The following is a 27470-nucleotide window of genomic DNA, read 5'->3' as shown; positions in this document are numbered from 1 at the left end:
TCAGGGGTATTGTCTCACTGGGGTATATTTTTTTTGAGTCATATCCTTCTTCACTTTGATGATGCTCTGGCTGTGTTTAAGTTTATAATATGCTACTTGAGACAATTGCACACTCCTGAGTTAACTCGTATGAACTTAGAACTTATTCTTCTGCTTCATTTGTCTTATTTGCTAGACATACATATTTTGCACATATGGCAGTGCATAATGTGTAAGTTTTTCTTCTGCTGAAATCCTGCAATGATAGGTAGGTAATCTCTGCTCCAAGTTACCCTCTTTGATTATTTTTCTGGCTCACTGCATTTTGTTTTTGTTGGGAGAACTCAGACAGTTAGATAGATTGTTCTTCTCTGGCACTATTTATTTGGAGATTTTATTCCTCTGTATGGCTGTTTCCTTTTGAACTTGATACCGTGGAGTCATGCCTCTTTCTGCTAGATTGATCGTTTTTGCTGAGCTTTTGCTCTTAGTAATAATAGTTGATTTCAATCGGAATTAGGGAGATAAAGCATGTAGGTTTGCTGTACTTAGTATTCCTGTAACAATTTAATATTTGTTTGCTTGCAGAGAATGGGGAAAAGGAACCCCCAACAACTCTACTCTGGGTCCAGTATTTTCTGGCACAGCACTTTGATAAACTTGGACAGTATTTGCTGGCTTTGGAGTATATTAATACTGTGATTGCTAGTACTCCAACTCTGATAGAATTATTCTACATAAAAGCAAAAATTTACAAGGTAAGATCTTAATCTTGATTTTTGTGTGGTTGGAATTGAGTCATTTGTTTTTATTGCTGAAGTAGCAGTAACTCCTAAGATTCTCTGATAATTCTTTTCTATATTCTAATAATTCTAAGGAATTCTTTATTGTGTAACAATGTTAGTCATTTGGTTCAGTTAAGTGGATTCATAATTACCTAGTTTTCTAGGTAAACTGATAACATCATGTTCAATTTCTAACCTGTTTTCATTTATATTTCTTTCCCATTTCTATGGCACCCATGTTCTCTAAGCAGATTTCTCTAACACCTCTTTTCCTACAGCATATAGGTAATCTCAAAGAAGCTGCAAAGTGGATGGATGAAGCACAATCTTTGGACACAGCTGATCGATTCATCAATTCCAAATGTGCAAAATACATGCTTCGAGCAAATATGATAAAAGAAGCAGAGGAAATGTGCTCCAAGTTCACAAGGGTAGGGAATAGCATATATAAGTATATAATTGTCTGAATTAAAATTGAAGTTATATGATGGTTAAGTTTGTCATTGAAATTCATAAGAATTCCTTTAAAAAAAAAGATCCCATTTTTGTCTATGTTCCAAATATGGTTTCTTACTGTGGTGTTGGCATACGTTTGGATGTGAATGCAAACACCCAAGATGTCCAGAGGAGATCAGATCTCCTGGAGCTAGAGTCAGACATGGTTGTGAGCTGACCAGTGTGAATTCTGGCTGCTGAACTCTGGTCCTCTAGCCAAATTCACTTTGTGTTGGGTGTGCTGATGTACACCTTTAGTCTCAGCTTCGAGGAGGCAGAAGCAGGCCGATCTCTGTGAGTTCAAGGCTGAATTGATCTTCATAGCAAGATCCAGGCTAGTCAGGGTTGCATAGTAAGACTCTGTTTTAAGATAAATAAACTTTAAAAATTTAGTTTGTATCACAAATTTGACTCCTTTTTAACTTATGACTTCTCTTTAGTTCTCTATTAAATCATCTTCAGTTGCTTTCTGTGTATTTTCTGTATTTCTGTGTAAGAGTTCTTTCTGTGTATTTTCTGTGACATTTTAGGATTTAAGTTGTCTAAAAATTGGCTAAATACTTGTCCTATATTTTCTTCCTTTATCATCCCTTCTGTTATAGTGTCCTAATAGACATGATACTTGGTTTTGATTAAAATTATAGGTTCATAGATCAGAAGGCCTGACGATTGATTCAAATATATTTGCAAACTTGAAAGAAGCACTTTTAAAATTAAATTGCTGAGGTGGGCATTTATTGGTGCGAGAGAATTGTCTGTATTCTGTCAATCATGTATTTTAATAAAATGCTGATTGGCCAGGCAGGAAGTAGAAGCAGGGCAATGAGAATAGGAAAAGGCTAGGGAGGAGAAAGCTCCCTCTACCATTCTTGCGCAGACCACCGGAGAGGCAGCATGTAACTTGCCCAGCTGAAAAAGGTACCAAGCCATATGGCTAACATAGATGAGAATAATGGGTAATATAAGCTATAAGAGTTAACAAGAAGCCTTAGCTAATGGGCCAATCAGTTTATAACCTTATGGAGTCCGGTGTGTGATTTTCTTTGTTGCTTGCCGGTTGTGGGGTACTGGGAGGGACAGATACCCCAAGCAAGCCGGCCCTCATGTTACAATTTATGTTGAAAAATTAAATGGTGTCTCTGTCTTACATTGCACACATACCAGTTCAGAGGGACCAAAGAGTTAAATATAGAAAACAGATCAGATATTTGAGGGAAGTGCAGCAGGAGTCAATTTAGTTTACAGAAATGTTCTTCATGTTTGGAGAGGAAGCATTTTTTTTTCTAAAGAAGCAAGGAGGCATATTTTAAAAAAATTAATTCTTTTTAGGTGGTTTTTCTGTTTGTTTTGTTGTTGTTGTTTTCTTCAGGTTTCTCTGTGAAGTCCTGGCTGTCCTGGAATTCATAAAGACCAGGCTGGCCTTGAATTCACAGAGATTTGCTTCCCAAGTGCTAGGATTAAAGGCGTGTGCCAACTCTGTCTGGCCTTCTTAGGTATTTATCTCTTGATATTGTTAGATATCAAGATATATGTGTTATTGATAGACTGTTCTCCTAACTTTCTCTGTATCTCTCTTTATACTTTGAGCATCTTTTTTGGTTATTTATTTAGCTTTTTGAGGTAGGCTCCAGTAGCCAAAGATGACCTAAAATTTACTAGGAAATTTTAAGTAGGAAAGATGATCTTGAACTTCTGATCCTCCTGTCTCCCTTCTGAGTGCTAGAACTACCGATTTGTGCCACCGTGCCCAATATTCTGTGGTGCTGTGTGTTGAACCTAGGGCTTCATCCACAGCAGCAAACATTCTGCCAGCTGAGCTACAGGATACTCAGCTCCACTAAAGTTTTTATTGACATATAGCAGTAGTGCATATTAATGGAGTTCAATGTGTTATTTACTTGTGCATATTTAACATGAACTGATCAAATTCAGTCACCCTAGAAATGTTTAAGAGGAAGTATGAATAACAATGGTATATTTGACTATATTTAAGTATATGTGTAGCAAAATAGTCATAATCAGAGTGAGAGAGAATTGGAGAATGTATCCACCGTATGATGATGACAAAAGTTTTGTCAAGAACATGGGGCTGGAGAGATGAATAGTAGTATTGTTTACGTTATGTAGGGCATCTCAGGTGTCCAATGTCTCACAGAAAAGTAATTGAAGCTTAGGACCATCTTTGGGATTGAACGGTCTTTGGTCACACCGTGACTAGTACTGTGCTTCAGCATCCTTTCCACTACATCACAGGTGTCAAGAGTAGAAGAGATAACAACAGAGAATCATAAAAATCCTTAGGTTTTTAGATAAAAATGCTATTTGGGAGGTAAAGGTAGGGAGTAGAAGTAGAATTAAAAATGAATGTATAAAATTTAAGTTAAATTTCAGTCCAGTGATTTAAACAAGTTCAGACATGTAGAATGTCTTCAAGGGCATAGGAGAATAAGGTGAATGAGTGAAATGCTCACATTTACAGATTGTTTAAAGCTTTATTAGTAGTTCTTTATGGTAAGTGTTACAGTTATAATTGTGCTGGCCTATCCTGTAACTTGGGTACTCTGTCCCTTTAAGAGACAAGCTCTGCCCACTCCCAGTCTTCCACCCCCATACACACACAGAGGCAAGCTGATATCACCCCCCTCTTTCTCTCTCTGTCCTTCTGAAGAGACAGTCTCTGCCTTCTCCTCTCCCATTTCCTCTTTCTTCTCTTTCTCTGTCCCTCTTATTTCTCTCTCTCCTCCATAACCCCTTACCCTTATATCCTCCCCATACCCCTAAATAGACTCTCTGCATGGTGTATCTGTCTGTCTCCCACCTGCAGTGGGACCTGCGAAGGTCACCCTGCGCCATAAATCATAACAGTAAGATTTCTTAAAAATATTTATTTATTTATTTATTTATTATGTATACAATATTCTGTCTGTGTGTATGCCTGCAGGCCAGAAGAGGGCACCAGGCCCCATTACGGATGGTTGTGAGCCACCATGTGGTTGCTGGGAATTGAACTCAGGACCTTTGGAAGAGCAGGCAATGCTCTTAACCTCTGAGCCATCTCTCCAGCCCCCAACAGTAAGATTTTTGAGATGAAGTAACATATGTTTTTTGTGTGTGAAGACACAGTCATAAGAAAATGAAAAATATGGGGTAGCCCAGTGGTTAAGAGCACTGACTGCTCTTCCAGAGGACCCAGGTTCAATTCCCAGCACCCACATGGCAGCTAATAACTCTGTAAATTCAAGATCTGATACCCTAATATAGACATACATGCAGGCAGTGCAAATAAAATAAAAATAAATTATTTTTTTTTAAAAAAAAAGAAAATGGAAAGTATACATAACCATAAAGGAGAAATAAGGTAAGCCTTATTTTTTAGGTCTGGAGATAATTAATGTATAGACTTTTTGTTGTTGTGGGGTTTTTTGTTTTGTTTTGTTTTTGTTTTGTTTTTTTAAGGCAGGTTCTTTCTTGTAAACTTACACTAGTCTTACACTTGACGTCTTCTTGCCTTCTTAAGCACTGGGAAATTTTAGACTTAATAAGTTTCAAGAATTGAACTGATAGTAGAAAATGGTCTTAAAAATGATCAAAGACTGAAAATGGTTTTATAAGTATACCTTTCTCATCTTTTCTGAAATCATATAAATTTGTTTAAAATAAATCCATTTCGACTAATGGCAAAAATCCAGTGCCCTACATTGAAGCTAATCACTCTGTATCTTACATTCCTCTTGTCTTCAAGCCGGAGCTAATAAATACTTGTAACAAATCCAGGAGTCTTTCTCTTTCTTCTCTTTTAAGGCAAGGTCAAGCTATTTACTTCAGACTGGTTTTGAACTCAGAATTCTCCTGCCTCAGACTCTCAGGTGCTGAGATTATAGGCATGCACCACCATGTTCGGTGTTGCTTGGTTTAATAGCGTGTGATACAGGAGAGCTCATGAAGTGGAAGACTTACTGTGAAGCAGCAGATGCTCTTAAGCTCAGATGCGTGAGCAAAGAAAGTGACCGCGTGCAACCTAACCCATAGGAAGGAGATTGAGAGCCTGAAAACGTTACTAAGAAATATGATAATGGTATCGATCTTTGTAACAGTGACCTTGAGTCATCAAGATGTTAAATAAAATAGCAGGAAGGAAGTGGAAAGAAGATAGGCAATATTCACAGGACTACTGTTAAAATAAGTAGTAGTTAAAATAAGATCTTCGATGCTTAAAAATAGCTTTAGTAATTTGAAGTTTGTTCTGCACAAAGTGGTGAACACCCCAGTGGAGCTGAATAAGTAAAATTTTGTAGTTTAAAACCATTAAGGAGGCCAGGGTGGTGGTGCACGTCTTTAATCCCAGCACTTGGGAGGCAGAGACTCTGTGAGTTAGAGGCCAGCCTGGTCTACAAGAGCTAATTTCTAGGACAGGCTCCAAAGTTACACAGAGAAACCCTGTCTCAAAAAACCAATTATAAATAAATAAAAATTAAAAAGTAATTTGCTTTGGGGGAATCTGTTTTATTGCTTGCTGCCATACATTTATGCGAGTTTCCATTTCAGGAAGGAATATCTGCCATGGAAAATTTAAATGAAATGCAGTGTATGTGGTTTGAGACAGAATGCATTTCGGCCTATCAGCGCCTCGGGAGGTACGGGGATGCCTTGAAAAAATGCCATGAAGTGGAAAGGGTGAGTTGTTAGGACATAGGTTCTAGTTTCTTCTGTAAGTGACAAGGAAAGCAAGTACATGTCTACACTGGATCATCTGCCTCTTCTGACTAACTGTGACAACTTCATTTGAAAACAGTTCCTTAACTACTGTTGTGAGCAGTGCGCAGTGAACGACTACTTCTTTGACACTTTCGACATGTTTATGTATTTTTTTTCTGAAGAGAAAAGGAAGACAGTTTAGTAAAAACAATTTGTACTGTGATTGGCATACATTCACATTTTCTCTTCCCTCATCTGGCCATTATTTAATTTTCATCAGCAGCCTAGGAGGACACACAGCAGGTGACAACATCTTTCCCCCTTAAACATCAGGATCTGGTCCACAGTCAGCCTCTCTCCAGTTCGTCTTCCCAGGATGTTTGTTCTCACATTGGTACCCTGTGCATCAGCTGGCCAGTTTGCAGACTATTACTTACATTGAGAATTTTGTGTATGACATGCCTTAGTGAGGGCGTTTTTCTTTTCCTTTGTGTGAATTTTTGTTTTCCTGTTCTTTGTCATCTCTGAAGCACTCTCCTTCTACATGGACCACAGGAGGAAAGGAGCCGCAAATGCACCCCTGAGGCAGTCCTCAGCAGCCCTCAGTTGTGGGGCACTCGGCACCACTCTTCCCCTGCTGACGCAGTATAAAACCACAGGCATCGTAGTCAGGTGAGCCTGATGTCTGCACCTTGGCAGTCACTTTGGCCTTCCTCCCATGCGAAACTTCTGAGGTTACCCGGAGGAAGGCTCTGTCTTAGGGGGTGGCTTTTGATGGGAGCTGGAACTAGAGTTATACCAGAACTTTTACAGAAATCACCAAGATTTGCTTTGTTTTGTTTTTGTTTCTCCTGTCCTTTAAACTTGTATTTCTAGGGGAAAGGCTTCTCATTTTCTCTTTGAGAATTCTGTCTTTTGGATTATATGTTAAATATTCAAACATTGTAGCTTAAATCAGGCTTCTATTTCTGTGGTGAAATTGTGGAACAGAGTTGGGGCTGGAGTTGTAGGCCTGTAATCCCAGAACTCAGGAGGATCCTAAGTTTGAGGTTAGTCTGAATTGCAGGTGGTATTCAAGGTCAACCTACATGACATAGTGAGACCCTGTCACAATAAAAAAGGGACAGGAGTAGGTCGGTGAATAAATGTGCTTGTTGTCCAAGCCTAGTGACTTGACTTCAGATCCCTGGAGTCCATAACACCTGAACGTGGTGGTGTGTGCCTGTAGTCCCGAGATTCCTATGGTGAGTTGGGAGGTGGAGATGAGGCAGAAGCAGGAAATTCCCTTGGCACTTGTGGACCAGCTACCCTGGAGTGCACAGACTGCAAGAGAGACCCTTGTAAAACAAGGTGGATGGACTGGAGAGATGGCTTGGCAGTTAAGAGCACTTGTTCCTGCAGAGGGCGGGACATTTGGTTCCCAGCATCCACATGGTGACTTATAACCAGCCATCCTTGACTCTAATTCCAGGGTATCTGATGGATCTTCTGATCTTCATGGACAACACACATGCACATGGTATACCAACATCCATGCAGGCAAGACACTCATACTCATAAAATAAATAAGTGAAAATGAACCAAGAAAACAAAACGAAGTAGAAGGTGAGCATTAACACCCACGTTTGCCCTCTGACCTCCACATATGTGTCATGGTACACATATGCCATCACACACATATTTGAACACAAGCCTTACACAGAAATAAAGAACAAAAGCTAGCAGCAAAATATGTTAGTGCTCACTAGTGTCTGCCACTTCAAAGGCTTCCTGCTGGTTACAGAAAGATTTCATGTTCCTGTTGTCATGAGAGATAAATTCTTTAAACACTTGCAAATTAGAACTTTCAGCAAGGATGCAAGTAGAAACCTCGTTTTCCTGCTGAAGTTTGATGTGAATGTTCGTAGGGTTGTTGTCGTTGAAACTTCTCAGACTTAAGGACCATTCTAAATTTGATTCCTGTATTGCTTTACGATTTGCAGTATTTTCTAGATTCCCAGACTGTGCTAAGTAAATCTTTTGCTAGTGTGTGTCATTAGGTTTATAGTGACTTTGGCTGAGTAGCATGAACGAAATTCTTAATATCAGGTAAACTAATTCTAGTTCAAAAAATGATTTAATTTAAAAAATATTTTTGAAGGGAAAGGGTTACATTGACTACCAGAGATTAAAATGTAGAAATCATCACTCTCTGGTCATATGGCCCAATTATATTTATTAAAAAATTAACTGTCTTATTTAGAGTTTGCTATTGGCATTTCACTCTATGAAAAATCTGAAACATAAACAAGAAAAGTGCTACTTCTTATGCCACTTATAATAATTATATTTATACTAAAAACAAAAGCTTAAATAATATACATATTTTACATGTATGTAGAAATGTGTTTAGTATAAATAAATATATTAATGACTGATTTCTAACAAATTTAATACATTTAAAGAAAATGTGTAATGTCATTGGAAAGATTTAAGAGTATAACTTCAGGCTTAGGAACAAGGGAGATGGCTCAGTGGTTAAAGTTCTTGTTGTATATATGTGAGATTCTGAGTTCAAATCTCCAATGCTGATTTTAAAAAAATAAAAGCAACAGGCATAGAAGCGCATATCTGAAGGGATGAGACAGACAGAACCTTGGGGTCTGGCTAGGCAGTCTGGATGAAATAGTGAGCTCCAGGTCCAGTAAGAGACCTTGTCTTAAAAGGAAAAACAAAAAGGATTTGAAGTATCTGGTTTCAACCCAGTATACACACACAGAGTTTGGCCTAGGAAGGTGGCCCCTTCAGTAAAAGCACTTGCCTTGCAAGCATGAGGACCTGAGTTTGGCTCCTCAGAACCCATGTAAAAAGCAAGGTGGAGTGCTGTGTGTCTAGAATCCCAGCAGTGACATGAATGCAGAGACAGGCGGATCCCTGGAAGTTACTGGGCCAGCTAACCTAGCCAACGTTAGCAAATTCCTGGCCAGTGAGAAACCTTGTGCCAAACAAAAGTCAAAGGCACCTGAGAATGGACATCTGAGGTCATTCTCTGACCTACACACACGTCATATTCTCCCACACCAACAAGAATGCCCACATATACATATGTACCCACAAAAGGTATAAAATTCAAAGGTTTGGGGTTTTTTTAGGTTTTTTGTTTTTGTTTTTGAGACAGGGTCTTACTATGCATGTATTACTGACTTTCCAACTAGGCTGGCCTCAAACTCATAGAAATCTGACAGCCTCTGCCACTTGAGTGCTGGGATTAAAGGCGTGCACCACCACCACATTCAACTTTCAGAGATGATTTCTTAACTACATACCCAAGTTACTTTATACCTGGCTTCTTATGCTTTAATAAGGAAGTAAATACCTATCATAAATAAAATTTTGCATTTTATTTTTTTAAATAGAAATAAACCTAACCTAAGAACCAAGTTTAAGGAGCAGGTCTTTGTGCTTTTCACGATTTTAATCAAGAACTTTTTCATTGAAGGCAGTTTTAGCTTTCACATGCTGCTATGGTTTCTTAGAAATTGGATTTGAATTTTTAGCGTTCTGGAATGTCCTTTTCTGTCTTCATTGTGGCCCTCTAAGTAGATTTTAAGATTATCATTTAAAGATAATGTGGCCTAGTCCAATCTGATGCTTAAGTTTTATTAAACAAAACAACTGTTTTCAAAGTACTAACTGTAAGCTTGTATTCATAGCAACATTCTAAATTATTTATCTTTTTTAAAACACTGGGATCTCTTTTAGTGTGCTGGTTAATATTTGGGTCAGGGCAATATGTATTGCATATAATATAATATGTGTTTCTAACTCTGTATAATTTGGGATTTCTAAAGTCTGTTGCATCTTTTTTAAGTTGTCACATGCTTTATAACAACAGATCCTTTAGATGGGAAAAGGTTGTGTATTTCCTGAGTTGATCTAGTCACCATTTTCAAGAGCAGACATTTTTCCCCCGTTGTGTGTGTTCTTAATCGTCTGAGCCGAGAATTCAGAGAGATGACAGACAGAAAAGTGGCCAGAAGAGAAGGCTGCACAGAATTCCTGAAGAAAGTCATATTCTAAACCTTTGATGGCTTTTCTTAATTATTTGCCAACTAGTCTTAATTCAAGCCCAATTTTTGTTTTGTTTTGTTTTGCTGAGATAGGGTTTTGCTGTATAGTCGGTGTTAGCTTCAAAGTTCATGGTCAAGCTTAGCTTTGTTGACCGTCTGCCAGCAGTGTCTGCTAGGCAGGGGATGAAGGTTATTTATTTATTTAGTTGTTATGTAGTATTCTGCAATGCCCATGTTTATTCCAAAGCAAATGTCCATATGCCATGGCTGCAGTATCCTGCTTTTTCTGATTGCTTCTAGCTTTTTTTTTTTTTTTTTTAACTGCTTGGAGCTTTATGGAGTAAATAAACACCCAGGTTTACCTTTGGTCAAGTGGCTCCAAGACACAGTGTGTTCACTGGAAAAACTGAGACGGCTTCTGGTAAACTGGGCTAAGTTGGTCACCCACTTTATAAAGACATCAACTGGAGAGAGGCAGCCTGTGGGCTGTTACTGATAGAGGTGGATTGAGTGTGGTTTCAGATGACTTCTAAAATGGGGTTGCAATCCATGTGTACTGATATTTCTAGGAATAGCTTTGGAAGCTCGTCATCTCCTTTCCATGTGTTTCTCAACCTAAATAAATTCTTGTAGTCCCGTCAATGTTCTCATCGTACTGTGTGTTCTAGGACTTAGCCTTTCTGTTTCCCTTAGCCAACTGTTTATTTTAATGTATTATTCTTGTGTCACCTTGGTTTACCTTAAAATAAAGTATTGACAACTTTATGAAATATGTTAGTCTTTGATTTAAAAAAAATAAATAAAATTAATGTTACTAATTTATCTCATTGGGAAAATTCAGTTTTCACATATGTCATTAAAACATAATTTTCTAATAACAGAACTCATATGTAATGTTTATTTTTATCTGTTTCTTGTCTCCATGTTTTATTTTTCTTGGAATTCTTCTCTTAAACTCTTAGGTATTTAGTGTGATTCTGTATATATAACATGTTTCTCATTACCAAGATGACTGAAAATATCAAGTGATTAGGAACAGTTTCTAATATATCCTCTGCACAGTGAGTTGCTAGACCACCCTTAGCACCCTCTTTCCCCCAAGGGAATATGGAGTACTTCATTTTGTATATGAATTTGGAGAAGCCAAAGCGGAGTGGGGAAGCAGAGGTATAAATATGTTTCAGGGAGAAAACTAAATTATAAAATTGCTTTGTGTAGATAAGAAGTGAATTGTTTTCTTTTTATGAAAGGAACTACTACTTAACCTTTTGCAGGTGGGGTGTGATTCCTTTAGAAATTAGATGAAAGCATTGCACTTGTTAAGAAGCCCTTATGACTTAAGGTTTAAAAATTTATGAAATATGGGTATGTTAATGGGGCTTCTTCACTAGAGAAAAGTCATAAATAATGCTGTCTTTGCATAGCACTTTACTAATAAGGATAAACTTTAAAACGTGTCGCTTGAACAATCGCGTTCAGAAACTGGCTGTATAGATGTATTCATAATTTAGATGAAATCACTAAGGCACTGAGAAGTAAAAAACTTGTTCACATGCCCTATGGACAAGCTGGTGCTCACCTGGTGGGTACTGTGCTATTAGGAAGGAGACTTACAGACAGTCTTGCCCTCACAGCAGCTCAGGGAGGGTAGATGGGTTAGATTTGTAAACATTTAACGTGAGCCTGCGTGGAGTCAGCTTCCAAGTTGTGTTTAGTTCTGCCTTGTTGCTTTTTATGGGAGAGCAGAGGAGAACTACTTTGACATGTACTAATTTCCAGATTTAAAAGATGACCTGATACTTGTCCTATCAGCGTAGAGGGTCATCACAAACTATGATAGGAGAAAATAGGGGAAATTATAGGACAGCCCTTTAAGTTGGGATCAGGTGTGGTCAGCATAGTGCAGCTGTGAAAAAGACACTTTAGGTTGAGTACAGAGAACTTGACGCCTTTTGTATTAACATTGGAAAGGGCAACCATGTGCGGCTGTGACTGTATTGTTGGGGGATTTCTGTAATTTTCTTTTAAAAGGTAGAGGTTATTGACATAAATGTAAGGGATAATCTTGTGGTTTTGTTTTGAAGCATTTTTTTGAGATAACCGATGATCAGTTTGACTTCCATACATACTGCATGAGAAAGATGACCCTTCGTGCTTATGTTGACCTCTTGCGATTAGAAGACACGCTCAGAAGACACACCTTTTATTTCAAGGCTGCTAGATCAGCAATTGAAATATATTTGAAATTACATGATAACCCTTTAACCAGTGAAAGCAAGCAACAAGACATAAATTCAGGTAATGAAAAGATTTTAAAAATATACTAAATTTCAAAATATTATCAGATATTAACATATTGCATAGGAAAACGTATCAACAAATGATTAAGGATATAAAAATGTTAGCTGGGCGGTGGTAGTGCGTATCTTTAACCCTAGCACTCAGGAAGCAGACACAAGCAGATCTTTAAGTTCAAGGCTAGCCTGGTCTACAGAGTGAGTTCCAAGACAGCTAGGTACAGAGAAACCTTGTTTTGGCAAAAAAACAAAAGAAAAAAGAAAGAAAAGGTTAACTCAGTTATGTACTATATACTGTATCAAATTGTCTTGCCTCACCTTATGTTTGTACAGCTATAAACAATACAAGAGTATGTTGAAAAATGGATGAGAAGACAGTATTGGCTAATTGATACATTAGGAAAAAGTCTGGGAGACTTCAAATAAAGTCAGGGCTGATGTTCTTTAGCAGATATATCTCAGTCACCCCAATGAGATGACTTGCATGCCTCCTCCTACCCCCAGTCTCTCTGCCCAGCTGCCCTCAAATTCTTGATGTTTCTGCCTTAGCCTCCTAAGTGGAGTTATAGGGGTGTGCCACAGCGTCAGACTGTCTGTCTTGATTTTGTTTTCAGTGACATCAGCTAAGAAAGAACATAAATGTCTGTGGACTATTTTCTTTTCTTTAAATAGTAATTGAAAAAAAAAAACTTTTGAGGCTGGTGAGATGGCTCAGCAGATAAAATTTTCACCACACAAGCCTCATGATCTGAGTTTGGTTCCTGGAACCCTTGTAAAGGTAGAAGGAACGAACCAATTCTGTAAGGTTGACCTCTGACCTTCACACATGAACTGGGGCACACCCCTCTGGTCTTAACCTCTTTACCTCAAGCATACTAATAAATGTTTTGTTTTGTTTTGTTTTGTTTTGTTTCTCTGTGTTGCCCTGGCTGTACTAGAACTCACTCTGTAGACCAGACGCTGGCGTCAAACCCAAGAGATCCACCTGCCTCTGCCTCCTGAGTGATGGGATTAAAAGTGTGTGCCACCACCACCCAGCCTAATAAATGTTTTTTAATCAAAAATTAAAAAGCTTTGAATACCTCAGGAAAAATACACATTCTTACAACTTGTGGTATTTGCTTTACTGACAATGAGAGTGCCTCTGTTATAGTTCACTCACTGGACTGCCAGTGTCCAATGTAGTAGCTCGGAAGTATAGATTATATTGGTTACATGCTCTCACCCTTGAAACACTTGGTACATGTTTTGTGACTTGAAACCGAGGGGGATAAAGTAATTTTCCTGTTATTTATTGTATAGGAGACTGTGTTTGTTTCCTGTTGTGATAAACTGTCCTGGCAAAAGCAGCTGATGGAACTGTATCCAGTTATGGTGGTTAGGGTTCATCATAGCAGGGGAGCCAAGGCAGCAGGAACCTAGTCACAGCCCCCAGTCAGGAGCAGCAAGAATGTATGCATACACACAGTGCTCAGCCCTTTCTCCTTTTTAATACAGTATGGGACCCAAGCCCAGGAAATGGTGCTGCCCTTCCCACATCAGTTAACATAACCAAGACAGTTTCCCACAGATATGCTGATGGGCCAGCCTCGTCTAGACGGGTCCTTATTGAGACTCTTCAGGTTACTGTAGATTGTATCATGTTGACAGAGGCAGAATTATCACAGAGGCAGGGTTGAGTTAATTAGTTTTAGTTATTAATGCAACCAGCATTTATAGGCTACCTCTTATGGGCTGTGTTTGGCTAGTCACAGGAATGTACTTTCTAAAACCTTTTATATAGTTACCTCCATCCCTTCCTAAAAGAAAACTATATTAATAGGTATATTATAGAAAAGGCAAAACATGAAAAATGGCAGTGACCATGTTTTACACATTTGAATATTTATAGAAATCCTGTCAGCCAAAGAACTGAAGAAAATGCTTAGCAAGCAAAGAAGAGCCCAGAAAAAGGCTAAGTTAGAAGAAGAGAGAAAGCACATAGAAAGGGAACGTCAACAGAGAAATCAAAAGAAAAAAAGAGAAGAAGAAGAAGAAACTGCCAGCGGTCATAAGGAAGAACTTACACCTGAAAAGCTAGAGAGGGTAAGTTGAGTTTACAGGTAACTGTTTATGGTAAAAGTCGTGCTGTTTGATTCTGTTCTGGCCATAATTTATTTAAATATTTAAGTTAGAAGCCACTTCTATTATTTCAAGTCATTATGAGAACCCTGGTTACTGTTTGAATGATAATATGCAAATTTTGGCTAATGGGAAATTATATATAGAACTATTATAAACGAGAATGGGGTCCTCTAAAGGCGTGTTCTGACTCCCAGAACCTGCAAATGTGTGTACATGGCAAAGGGAAATTAAGGTTGTAACTCACTGTAGTTAAGATGCAGAGATTAACTGGAGATTCCAGCCATTGAAACAGGTCCTTTGTCTATATATTATGGCTTCCTGAGTGTGTGGATGAATGGGTCAATGTTTTGTGCTTACTATATATATTTTTTATTATCCCTTAGAAGTCTGTTTGTTTTCTAGTAAGAGACAGAAAGGGGGTGGACCTAGATTGGAGGGGAGGAGAGGAGGAACTGAAGAGGAGCAGGGGGAGGGGATTCTTGTAGTCAAGATGCATTTTGTGAGAGGAAAACAATCTATTTTCAGGAGAGAGAGAGAGAGAGAGAGAGAGAGAGAGAGAGAGAGAGAGAGAGAGAGAGAGAGAGAGATTGACATCAGCCTGAAATGCCCACATGGCCCAGCATGGCCAGACAAGGCCTGCCACATATGGGACATAAGGATAGGGTGATGTGTTGCTGCCATTCAAGGTGGAAGAGGGCCAGAGTCACGTGATGTGGGCCTCTGAAGGAAGTAGAAAAGGCTTGGAAATGAATTCTTTCTTAGAACCTGTGAAAGGGGCTGTGGTGCTTCTGACTCCTTGATTTTAATCCTGCTGAGCAGATGGTGTGGGATTTACAATCTACAGAACTGAGAGGACACCAGTGTTTGAAGTTTGTTGTAGCAGCAGTGTATTTTCATCTTATTGTTTATGTGTGTGTGGTAGGGGTGGCTTACAGAGGCCAGTAGAAGGCTTTGGCTCTCCTGGAGCTGGACTTAGAAGTTGTTGTTAGCTGCCTAACAGTGCTGGGAGCTGGGTCCTCTTGAAGAAGAGTAAGTGCTCGTAACAGCTGTGCTATCTCTCCATCCCCTGACCATGTACTTTGAATATATCCGCGGGTGAGAGTTTTAAATGTTTCCGTGCTCATTTTGACTCTATCAAGAGCTTTTTGAGGTCCAGCCTCAATGCTATCTCAGGGTTCAGAAAGAAAGCTTCAGTCAGCAGAAGGCTAAGGGTCTCAGGGCGAAAAATGAATCTCTGATGCTGTACTTCTTCGTGCCAGTTTCTGTATTGTTCTGCCGTGCTGCAGTTTCTAGTTTATATGCACACACAATGACAATTGTCTGGTAATCACAAAGTTATAGAGCTTGACTATCTCAGGGTCATAAAGCAGGTAAGAACTGTTCCAAGCGAGTCAGCATCTTTATGGCCCCAGGGAGGCGTGGCTAGGACACCCGGGCAGCGCTATTGACCAAAAAGGCTGCTTTAGGAGGCTTTAAATTCTAAGAGGGGGAAAGGAGAGTTCATGCATAATACTGTATTCTTGAGTATGATTAATTAAACTAGAGTTTTGTAATAGATAAAATGTGAAAGAAAAGGGAGGAAGCACACAGTGATCAGCAGCCTCTCTCTGCCTGCCACACTGTAGTGCCTGTGATCAGCGTCAGGGTTGTTATGGTGACTAGAGTAACTGCAAAAGAAAATGTGTGTCATCTGGTCCGCGTCAGCATTTTCACCAGCAAAAGGGGACTTCTCAGATAAGCAAATCATACCTATCCCCCAAAGTGGTTAGAACAAGGAGGATTTATGATTATAGAGTACAAAATCCCACTGCCCATGCCAAACTGTGGTGCTTGTCTCTGTTAAATCTCAGAGTTAGGACACAGATGGTAAATTTCTTGGTTAAATTCCTGTATCAGTAAGCTGAGGTGAGTGAGGGTAAGTGTAAGGAGTTAGAAGCTTTTTGTAGGGTTAGAGCAGGGGTCAGCTGAAGTTAGCACTTTCCCAAGTCATCTGCAGGAGAATTTGAGACACCCAGTCCCCTTATCAGGAAGGGCTAAGAATCAAACAAACTTGGACATGCCCACCCCTATCTTGAAGGCCCCAAATGTGATCTCTTTGAAAGACTCCTCTCTTGACCAAATGTTCTGCCAAAATAAAAGATGATTGCAGGGAGCTGGCTTTTTTACAAATACTTTTTTAATTGTTTATATTGAGCTATACATTTTTCTCTACTCTTCTCCCTTCCTCCTGTTTCCCCTTCTATTCTCTCCCTTGACACCCCTACACACACTCCCATTTACTCATGAGATCTTGTCTTTTTCACATTCCTATGTAGATTTATGCATGTCTCTATTAGGGTCCTCTTTGTTGTCTAGGTTCTCTGGGGTTGTGGCCTGTAGGCTGGTTTTTCTTTGCTTTATGTCTAAAAGCCACTTATGAGTGAGTACATATTTGTCTTTCTGGATCTGGGTTTCCTCACTCAATATGTTTTTTTCCTAGATCCATCCATTTGCCTGCAAATTTCAAGGTGTCATTATTTTTTACTGCTGTGTAGTTCTCCATTGTGTAAATTATCTCAGGGAATGGAGCAGAAATTAGACTGTGGGAACCAAGGTTTTAGATTGTATGACTTAATTTCTCACCGAAGGTCCCACAGAGTGGGGATAAGTCACCCAATATTCCAGTTCATAGGAAAAATGCACCCAATAATTTATACACGCTGAATCTCTGGGGACTGCTTATGGTTTCACAAGAGCTCTACTGTAAGAACAGTCGGTATACAAAAGGCGATAGGTCCAGCATCTTGTGACTTGGTTTATCTCTGTCAGAATGCATTCATTCTGGTGGTTAACCTTCTACTTTATCAGCTGAATCCTCACTGCATAAATCCTGTAGACCACAGCAGGCTATATAAGAAAGTATACAAATTATATATCTGTACGTGTTTATATAAAGCTTGAAATGAACTTGGCATGTGTACCTGCTTTTTGTTTGTTTTGTTTTGTTTCTCTGGGTAGCTCTGGCTGTCCTGAAACTTGGTATGTAAACTTAGGCTGGCCTTGAACTCACAGAGATCCAACTGTCTCTGCTTCCCAAGAGCTGTGATTAAAGGTGTGTGGCGTGGCCACCTGACTATGTATACTTGCTTTTTAAATACAGAAATTTTCTTCTCTGCTTCAAAATAGGTTGACAATCCATTAGAAGAAGCCATCAAGTTCCTCACTCCTCTGAAGACCCTTGCTGCTGATAACATTTATACCCACCTGCTGGCATTCGAAATATATTTTAGAAAAGGTAACAAATTGTTTTGAATTAAGGTTTGTATACTTATTATTGTTTTGTTTTTGATGGTGCAGGGTGTTGAACCCTGGGCTTCACATAGGCTAGGCATGAGCTTCTTTACCCAACTAACACACTCTTAACCTTGAGGACAGCTTCTAGCCTGTATAATGGTGATTTTTTTAGATATAATTTTCTCACTTAGATCCACTTTTGCTTTTTAGAGCTTTAATCAACCTTCCACAAAAGTTTCAATTTTCTTTTATTTTTCTACTCAAATATTTGCTGGGCAACATATTAAATATTATAAAATCCATTATGAAAATATTTTGAACAATTACACAGATTGTTTACATGCTTCATGTCAATACAAACTAAAGTTTTACATTTGGGAAGAGGGGCTCTCACTTGAGAAAATGCCCCTATCAGATTGGCCTGTGGAACATTTTCTTGTATATTGTGGAAGAATCTAGCTCTCTGTGGGCTGTGCCACCTCTGGGCTGGTGGTTCTTTGAAGTATAAGAAAGCACACTGAGCCAGCCATGAGGGGCAAGCCAGTGAGTAGAGTTCTTCCATGTCTCTGCACCAGTTTCTGCCTTAGGACTCCTGTATTGCGTTCCTGGTGGTGATGAGTTCAGCTGTAAGATGAAGTAAACCCTCTCCTCCCCAGGTTGCTTTTGATCATGTGTTTTATCACACAAACCTAACATTTATGTGAAATTTTTCTTCTTCTTCTTTGGTTTTTTGAGACAAGGTTTCTTTGTGTGGCCTTGGCTGTCCTAGAACTCACTCTTTAGACCAGGCCGACCTTGAACTCAACAGAGATCTGCCTGTCTCTTCCTCCTGAGTTCTGCAACTAAAGATGTGCACCTCCTGGCCTATGTGAATCAACTTTTAAAGTTTTTCTTAGGAAAGCAAAAATTGTCTTAGATAATGCAAATTAACTTTGACTTTTTCTCACAAGTGTTTTTTAAAAATTAAGTTCTTAAGTTGAATTTAATTTGAAGCTAAAATAAATGAAGAAGATAACACACAAATACTGATGCTGGATTTTTTGATTTGTTTTTCTGGCACAGGGAAGTTTCTGCTAATGTTGCAGTCTGTTAAACGAGCCTTTGCCATCGACAGTAATAATGCATGGTTACATGAATGCTTGATTAAATTTTCTAAATCTGGTAAGTGTAAGGAGGAGGTGTTTATCTACATGCAACCATGAAAAGCAAATGTAAGCCATCCTCCATTTCTCCAGACAGGAAGGAGACTGCAAAGATGCAATCAAATCAGAGGTTTGTCTGACAGCAAATGGTAATACACCTGCAATTTACCAATAAGATAGAATTAGTGCATGTTAGACTATACTGTTTGTTTCAGAGAAGTGGTAGAATAATTTTATTCTGGATATATACATTAAGCTTAACACTAATAATAAAAATATTTCAGTTGATTTTTTCCCCCTGAAAGGATAGATGAAAAACAAATCCAAATGTTTTTGTTTTTGTAGTATCTGATCATAGTAATCTTCCAGATATTGTGAGCAAAGTTCTAGCTCAAGAAATGAAGAAAATATTTGTCAACAGAGATTTGTACAGCTTTAATGAAGATTTTCTCAAACACAATGCTACCTCTCTTCAGCATCTACTTTCAGGTTTGTATCTGGAAAAGTGTTCAGCTTAATTACCAGAAAAAAAGAACACAGAACCATTTGTATTTTTGTTTTTTTTTATATCTATCTATCCATCCATCCATCCATCTATCTATCTATCTATCTATCTATCTATCTGTCTATCTATCTATCTGTCGTGTGTGCAGTGTCCTGCCTGCATGCATGCCTGGCCGTCGGATCTCATTGTGGTTGGTTGTGAGCCACCACGTGACTTCTGAAATTAAACTTAGAACCTCTGGAAGAGCAATGCTCTTAACCACTGGGCCATCTCCCCAGCCTTCCTCCCCCCATTTGTATTTTTGACCTGGCCAAAATATTCTTGTTAAAAAGGAGAATAGAAACACTACTCTTGATATTGATTCACACAGCCATGTAGGAGAGCTTTTGTCCATCTTACTAAGAGTTGCACCATAGGTGCTGGAGAGAGGCTCAGTGGTTAAGAGTACTGCTGCTCTTGCAAACCCAGGTTTAGTTTCCAGAGCCCCACATGGTGATGCACAACCATCCTTAACTCCAGTTCCTGGGGACCCAGTGCTCTCTTCTACTTCTGCGTGTACCAGGTATGTACACAGCACACAGATAACATATACATGCAAAACAGTACACATAAAATATAAAAATATTTTTTAAAAGTTGCACATTAATTGTGCCTTTTGATTCTATAGTTAAATTTTTGTAAATAACTGAATTCAACTAGCATTGTGGGGGTAGTTGTTCTTAGATGCTGGTGCAGGCGAATTACAAGTTTGAAGTGTCCTTAGTTGACTACATACACAAACCCTGGCTCAAATAAAATTAATCCAGAGAAAAAAAAGAGCTTTCAATACGAAGATATCTACTGAAAGGTATATAAATGCAGGATGCATTTTGTAGCTACAAAGAAAGGGCCAATTACTTTATTACTTATCTTTAAAGGTAATCTTATATGGAATCTTAAAGGAATCACAAACCTAAACTTTTATATATGAAAAAGAATCAGTCAGCTCTACTTTAAATCTTTAGGGTGTGTATCCGTTCATTAATAGCTTTTTATGTCAGGAGATTGAGGACTTAAATGGATATAAGAAATTAATCATCACCTTTGGTCATCAACCAGACCTAGCAAGGAGAGTACATCAGCCAGCCCATAATAACTGGGCTGCTTTGTTCTTGTTCCCTGACATTAAAGAGTTCCGCATTCAACTACATGCTGTTTTATTATTTTTTTTAATGTATAAGTTCCATTTTATTTTTCCAAGGTGTTCTCTTCTATCTTTATGAAGCCACGTTACATGGGCTTTGGTGGAGGTCGTGGGGCAGCACCAGCAGGTCTAAATCGTGGTGGGGGCGTTCGGTCCTTCCGAGCTTCCCGAGATCGATTCCTGACTACCTTGCTATGAACAGCACAGCTCACGCAGTAATGCAGCTTGACATAGAGTTTGGGGAGCACATAAGCGTCAAAGACACTTGCTTCGGATATGTCCCTGACGGCGGCGGCCTCTACGATGTTCTGAATGACGAACTTCTTAATGGCCTTGTCCTTAGGCACGCAGCGGGCGCAGTTAGTGCAGCGAATTGACTGCACATGGCCGCGGCCCTTTTTGGCACGGCCGTTGTTTCTCCTTTTTTTGGTCATCTTGGAGCCAAGTCCCGAAAGAGCCTACATGCTGTTTTAAAACTTTAGATTGTCTTCTTGGGTTTTTCACCTCAAAGTTATTTAGCAAAAACATCGTAGTCTAACTTTGTTGTTTTCAAAACTTTGTTTCATCTGTGACGCACTCCAAGACATGCACATATCTACCAACATTAAGGCTAAAAGAATTTAAACTAACTGGGCTACTGAGACTCAACTGTCGGTCATTAACTTGAGTTACAATCCTTGCAGCTCCTTGGGTGAGACTCACAGACCCTGGCTGAAGCATATCCTTGTATTTATTTTTATTCACCAAAACACTATAAGCTATCGTTATTATTGTCAAATTAGACAATACAGCCTAGGGAGGGGTCATCTTGGCAATTCACAGGTAAAAATGCCCAGTAGAGTGGGATGTTTCCAAGAGATAAACACACAATATTACAGACAGTGGAGATTTCACCACGTCCACTCATACCATGCTAGATACCAGGGAAAGAGAGCCTCAGCAAACATGTAAAGGCACAGCAGAAGAAAAAGGCATTCCAGGGTCTGCAGTCTTGTGGCCTTTCCTAAACAAAGCTGGCCCATCAGAGGACTCCATTCTGCTGGGCTGACACTTGTACCTTCAACAACAGCTTGCTGCTCCTCTGGCGTGGCCCATGGTAATAGGTGAAAGTAATAATTTTTTAGACCAGGATGATAGAAGTCATTTTTTAATAATTGTGAGAAACAGTTTTTAATATATTCTAAGGAAAGGGAAAATTTCTACCATATAAAAATAAAACACGGGGTCTGGAGAAATGGATCAGAGGTTAAGAGAATTGACTGCTCTTCCTGAATTCCATCCCTAGCTACATGGTGGCTCATAACCATCTGTAATGATACCTGATGCCCTCCCCTGGCTTGCAGGTCAACGTGCACACAGAACACTGTATACATAGTAAATATGTCTTAAGAAAGAAAGGAAAGATGAATGGAGCATTTATCTAGTTATACAAACTCAGGAGTCAGAACCTGAATGATCAGAAAAGTGAAGGAGAAGTGGCCAGTAACCTCTCTCCTTCCTCAATCCAAAAGGGCTGAGACTCTTTCTAAGCCCCACCCTACTACCTCCTGTGTCTCTATATATTCTCAGTCCTCCAAAACCTCTATGGCTAATTTTGGTCAGCTAGTAGCCAGCTCCACCTCTAATTTGAAGTAACTTTATTGGCAGTCTTTGGGAGTGTCAGTGTACAATTAAAATATCCCAAAGAAAAAGAAAAGCTCCTTTAAAAAAAAAAGTCAAGATACCATTTTATAACTAAGTTAATATATATAGAGTTTTCAACAAATTTAAGAATAATAATGTGCATTAATAAGAATACAGTAGGAACATGGACATATGCCATATCATTTTCAGGACACATGAACTGTGTTTTGTTTTGCTTTAAATAGCTTTTATAAATTACTTTCTTTGTGGAAATATCTTTCTTTGACTATATTTCTTTGTGACAGTAATTTATTCTTTAGATGCTTTAGTTTAAGGTATTATGCTTTGTAAAAATGGTTTTGAAAAAACAAAACAAAAAAGTGTTTTTGGCTGATGTTGATTGTATAGGATAACCCTGTACGTTTATATTTTGAATCACATTGTTCCTAAGCATAGAAGTTGTCAAATTTGCCTTATTTCAGTAAGTGTTTGATAACTTACTTAAGTCTGAAGGAAAAATCTTTAATAATGTTTTGTTTTAAATTTTATTTTTAAAGTTTTATGTGTATGTTGGTGCACAACATGTATGCAGTACCTGTGGAGGCCAGAAGAGGGTGTCAGATTGCCTGGAACTAGAGTTACAGATAGTTGTGAGCTGCCTGTGAGTGCTGAAAAAAAACTAAAGTTGAGTCCTCTGTAAGAGCAGCAAGTGCCTCTTCACTGCTCTTCTGGTAGCTTTGTCTTGGTAACTCCTGCTCTCATTGTAGCCCAGAGCTTCAGTGGGATGTTACTGAACATCAGGAAATTAGGAAAACATGTCATAGTTGGCTACGCAGAGCTGGTGAATGCCAGCTCTAGCCCACCACTAGTTGATTAAACACTGTAAGCCACATCTGACTGGCCAGTATAAACTAGATGAACGTAAGCCTTAACAGTTACTAATCTTGAAATGTCTTGGAATTTCAGGTGCTAAAATGATGTATTTTCTGGACAAGTCAAGGCAAGAGAAAGCAATTGCTATAGCCACTAGGTTGGATGACACTATAAAAGATAAAAATGTGAAGGTAAGATTCTTCACAGGCTGATTGATAGGTCTTGCAATATCTTATAAAAAGTGCATCTCTACAATAGTTCTAACTCAGCTAAAATGCTCAGCCTGGATGCAAATCTCAGCCCCACCTGTTACTAACTGTGTGACTTCAGGCAAGTTGTTTCTTTTCTCATTTCAAAAATAGATGTGCAAGTGATACCTGTTGCATAATTGAGTTAAACTTAACTGAAATAGCGAAACATGAAGTCCTTCATCCTGGCTCATACATAGAGCCACTTAGTAATGTGAACTGTTACTAGTAAAGGACACTCTTCTGGATATAATGATGCCTGTAAGTCTGCGACTCAGAGGGGAAGCAGGAGGATCAGAAGTTCAGAGCTAGTACTGGCTACACGGTCAGTTTGATGCTAAGCTGTCCCAATGAAACAAAAACTAGAATTACCTTTTTAAGGCTTTTGAGTTTTTTCCTCTCGTAAATTTTTTTTGGGGAGGGGGGCTGCTAGTTTATTGGGAAGGAGAGTGCCATGCCAAGAATGTGGAGGTCAGAGGACAACTTTTGGGATTTGATTCTCTACTTTCCCATATGGATCCTAAAATTGAACTTGAATTGTAAAGCTTGGCAACAAGTGTGTTTGTCTGCTGAGGCATCTCGCCATTCCTTTTTCCCTGCTTTTAGACAAGATCTTGCTATGCAGTTAATGTAGGACTTGGAGATAGAATCCTACTTCAGTCTCCTGGACTGTGATTGGAGAGGCCTGTGCCATCACAACCAGTTCCAAGTTGGCATTTAATGTTCTTTATTTGCAGTGGTTGCTTACTGTAGATAAGAAGGGACTGACGTCTTACTCGGGGTAAGGAATAGGTTGTATCTGTTGATTAAATTCTTTAGCAATCTTTGTGCAATTGATATGTCCTCCTGTGTCATTAGACTCTTACAAAGGTTTCCGAGGCACTGCTGGACGGCAGCTTTGGGAGCTGTAGTTCCCAGTATGAAGAGTACAGGAAGGCCTGCCATAACCTGCTTCCACTTACATCTGCCTTCCTGCCTGCTGCCACCGAAGCCACACTACACCGAACAGCTGACCAGGAGTTCTTCAAGTGTGAAATTTGAAATCTTGTGCAAAGTTTGCTCTTACAGATTCAAATTTGAATTCACATCAGGGTTTCTTTTCTAGTGTGTATTTTATTAATAATTGGTATGAAATGAAATATTTGGATAGAAGTTTTAAGTGGAGTACTAGGTGAGCTTATTTTACGCTCTGTTTGGCCTCCAATTTACATAGACATCTGTTACAATTGCTTGTTTATACTTGTACAGTCTTACACTCCCGAGTTATGAGTATTGTTGCTTCTGTATTATACTTAGTTGCTAATTAAAGTGTAGACATCCTTCTTAATGCTGTTTTTTTATCCTAGTTTCAGAATCTGTTTTGATCTCTTTATTGGCTTGTTTATTTGATTTTTTTTGTTTTTATTTTGAAGTGTTAGCTTTATGTTTAAAAATAGCTATATTTTCCATTTTGGTAGATAATGTGATTCTCCCTTTTTACTTTAACGTGAATGATTTGTTTTCTCCTTGTGTCATTAGACTCCAATAAAGTAATATTCTTTTGTGATAACCATCTTCTTTTGTGACACTTCATGGTTTAATAAAGGTACTCCAGTTTTTATGTTGATGATGCAGAATGTGAAGACTGGTCTGCCTCTTAGTCATGTAAGTTGACCATGAAATTTCCTGTGTATTTGTTCTGGACTTACAGATCATTGTGGAGAGTTGTGCTTTCTTGATTGATTGCTTAGAGAGTTAGCAAGTAGCTTATTTTGAGAGGTTTTCTTCAAGGGAGCATGATTGGGCAGAGTACACACTAAACGGCACTATCACCCTCACAGCCATGTTTAACTACTTGGTGAATGTTTAGATCCCTCAAATGAGAATTTAAACTATAATTAGTTCAACTATAACATGTTGTTGTTGATCAGTATTTGGGGTGGGGACACCTTCTTGCCATATCATATAATGAAATCACTATTTCTCAGCTATGTCACTGTCTGTAACTCTACTGTCTGATACAAACTCAGAATGGAGATTTTAGACAATTCTAATTAAAATGATTTCCCTTTATCTCTTTAGAAATTTAGTTGCTGATAGGAGAAAAACTAACTGTAAAATAATTCCAATCTTGAAAATTCTGCAATAAATTAATTTATACAAAGTTGTTTGTTTATATCTGTTATTATTATTATGTGTCCATACTAGAAAAATATCTTTACGTTTATAGAAAATGTGGTTATTGATAACCACCTCCCAGATATGTTTTGGTTCAACAGCATCTGGGATTCCTTTTGGTGTTTTAAAAACTTTGAAATTGGCTAGGCATGGTGGTGTACTCCTTTAATCCCTGAGTTGGAGGCCATTCTGCTCTACAGATCGAGTTCCAGCCTACTTGGGGCTACATAGTGAGACTTAAAAAACAAATAAACAAGCAAACAACCTAATGGATACTTGTCATGAAATATTCTGGCAAGTATGTAATTCTTCATCTTAGTATCAGCAGGATGCCATTTCGAAGGTTGCTGGTGACCAGACTGGAACATTACTCTGGAGGGGTGGTGCAGAGGGGGTGGCTCAGTGGTCAGGAACACACAGAGGCCCAAGTTCACTGGGTGTTTACAACGGTCAGATGACTGACAGCTGCCTGCAGTTGCAGTCCCCAGGGACCTCATATCCTTTTCTGGCCTCTGGAGGCACAAAACTATACCTACACATAATAAAAAAAAATTAAGAGTTTTTAAAAAAATATTCATTTGGGATGATTAGATGTTTCTGAAAGTTTTGGGTCCATGCAGGTAAGGTGTGGTCAATTACGGGCCTGAGGTACTTCTAAACTACTGAGCCTCAGTCAGAACTGATGTGTAGGTAGGGTAAGGGGTGCTTGGCTTTGGGGTCCTCAGGGCTGTGCCAGGATTATGATTAACCAGGCATGCCACAGAAACTCCAGTCAAGTGACCAGTTTAAGAGAAAGAAGAGAGAGAATATTGGCTGATCTCTGCATCTGTGTGTGTGTTTCCTGGCTTACCCTCCTAGTTCTGCCAGTCTCCCTGAACATGCTGACTTTAAACACTTGTGATAGTTTTAAATCACAGATCTCCAGTCATACTGACTACTCGAACTTCAGATTCAACTAGATAACTCATACACAAACATCATCAAATGTTAGGTTGTGGTTTGGGTCTTTGTTTCTGTTGAGTATTTCATTTTCTGCAATACAAAGGTTCCATAGGAAATGTACCAGAGAAGTGGCTATGCTGTATTCAACCTGACCATGTCGCTCATAGGCCTGTGGGTTAGGAAATGCTGTAATTTTGTAAGCAGAGCTTCATGGACCATTCTGGTGAGGGTTTGGAAGTCCAGAATACCGAGGTAGATAGCAGATGCTCACCCAGTTCATGAGCGTTCAGAGGGGAACAGGGCTGGAGGCCTGTGTCGTGTTCTGGCAGAGTCTGGTTGCATTTTACCTATGGCTTGAAATTTTGGGTGAGACTGAATTCAAAGTAATAACAGACTAATTATCAGAGGAAAATTCCAAGACAGCGTAATATTTAGGCTGTGGCGTGGTTATTCCTTGCTGCTTTTAACTAGACGTATAAGGAGAATTGAACCTTAAAAAAAAAAAAGTCAGAATAACAAGCAGTTTGATTGTGCAAGTACAGCTGGGTAGTGGTGGCACATGCCTTTAATCCCAGCACTCGGGAGGCAGAAGCAGGTGGATCTCTGTGAGTCCGAGGCCAAAATGATCTACAGAGCTAGTTCCAGGACAGTTAGGGCTGTTACACAGGAACCCTGTATCAAAAAATTGACAACAACAACAACAAAAATTGCTTGGCAAAGGCTCCTATTGTGTGGCAATGTAGTATATTTGAAAGAGGAATGCTGAAAGGGGGCCCTGCTGAAAGGGCCATTGTGGTCGTTTGAATGTCGTTAGCCCCCATCATCTCATACGGAATGACATTATTAGGAGGTGTGGCCTTGGAGGAAGCGTGTCACTGTGGGGGTGGACTTTTACTCAAGATAATGCTGCGTCTCTGTCAACTTGTTGTCTGCAACTACTCCAGCACCACTTCTGCCATGCCAGTAGCAGACTGAACCTCTGAAACTAAGCGAGCCACTTGAATTAAATGTTTTCATATATTAGAGTTGCAGTGATCATGGTGTCTCATCACAGTAATTAAAATCCTAAGACAGCCATCTAGGGGAAAGTTCCCAGATTG

At 39.0% G+C, this 27470-nt stretch overlaps 1 protein-coding gene and 1 pseudogene across 5 annotated transcripts in view; one reads left to right on the top strand and one right to left on the bottom strand.

Annotated features, from left to right (window-relative positions):
* The window catches only part of Naa16 (N-alpha-acetyltransferase 16, NatA auxiliary subunit), a 59067-nt gene extending 33653 nt beyond the window's left edge, over positions 1–25414 (top strand). For all 5 annotated transcript variants that reach the window (XM_048421829.3, XM_085698295.2, XM_048421828.3 and 2 more), the window contains 10 exons: positions 568–737; positions 1043–1195; positions 5805–5933; positions 12088–12301; positions 14192–14385; positions 17590–17698; positions 18760–18858; positions 19185–19328; positions 23117–23214; positions 24130–25414. In XM_048421829.3, coding sequence (XP_048277786.3) covers positions 568–737; positions 1043–1195; positions 5805–5933; positions 12088–12301; positions 14192–14385; positions 17590–17698; positions 18760–18858; positions 19185–19328; positions 23117–23214; positions 24130–24312 — 1493 coding nt within the window. In that variant the 3' untranslated portion in view covers positions 24313–25414. The remainder of the gene's footprint in view (positions 1–567; positions 738–1042; positions 1196–5804; positions 5934–12087; positions 12302–14191; positions 14386–17589; positions 17699–18759; positions 18859–19184; positions 19329–23116; positions 23215–24129) is intronic.
* On the bottom strand, positions 20559–20993 carry LOC125392075 (small ribosomal subunit protein eS26 pseudogene; annotated as a pseudogene).
* Positions 25415–27470: the final 2056 nt, after the last annotated feature.

Source organism: Myodes glareolus, chromosome 12 (genome assembly GCF_982192425.1).
Source record: "Myodes glareolus chromosome 12, mMyoGla1.1, whole genome shotgun sequence".
Lineage (NCBI taxonomy): Eukaryota > Metazoa > Chordata > Mammalia > Rodentia > Cricetidae > Myodes > Myodes glareolus.
This window is presented reverse-complemented; position numbering and strand designations above follow the sequence as displayed.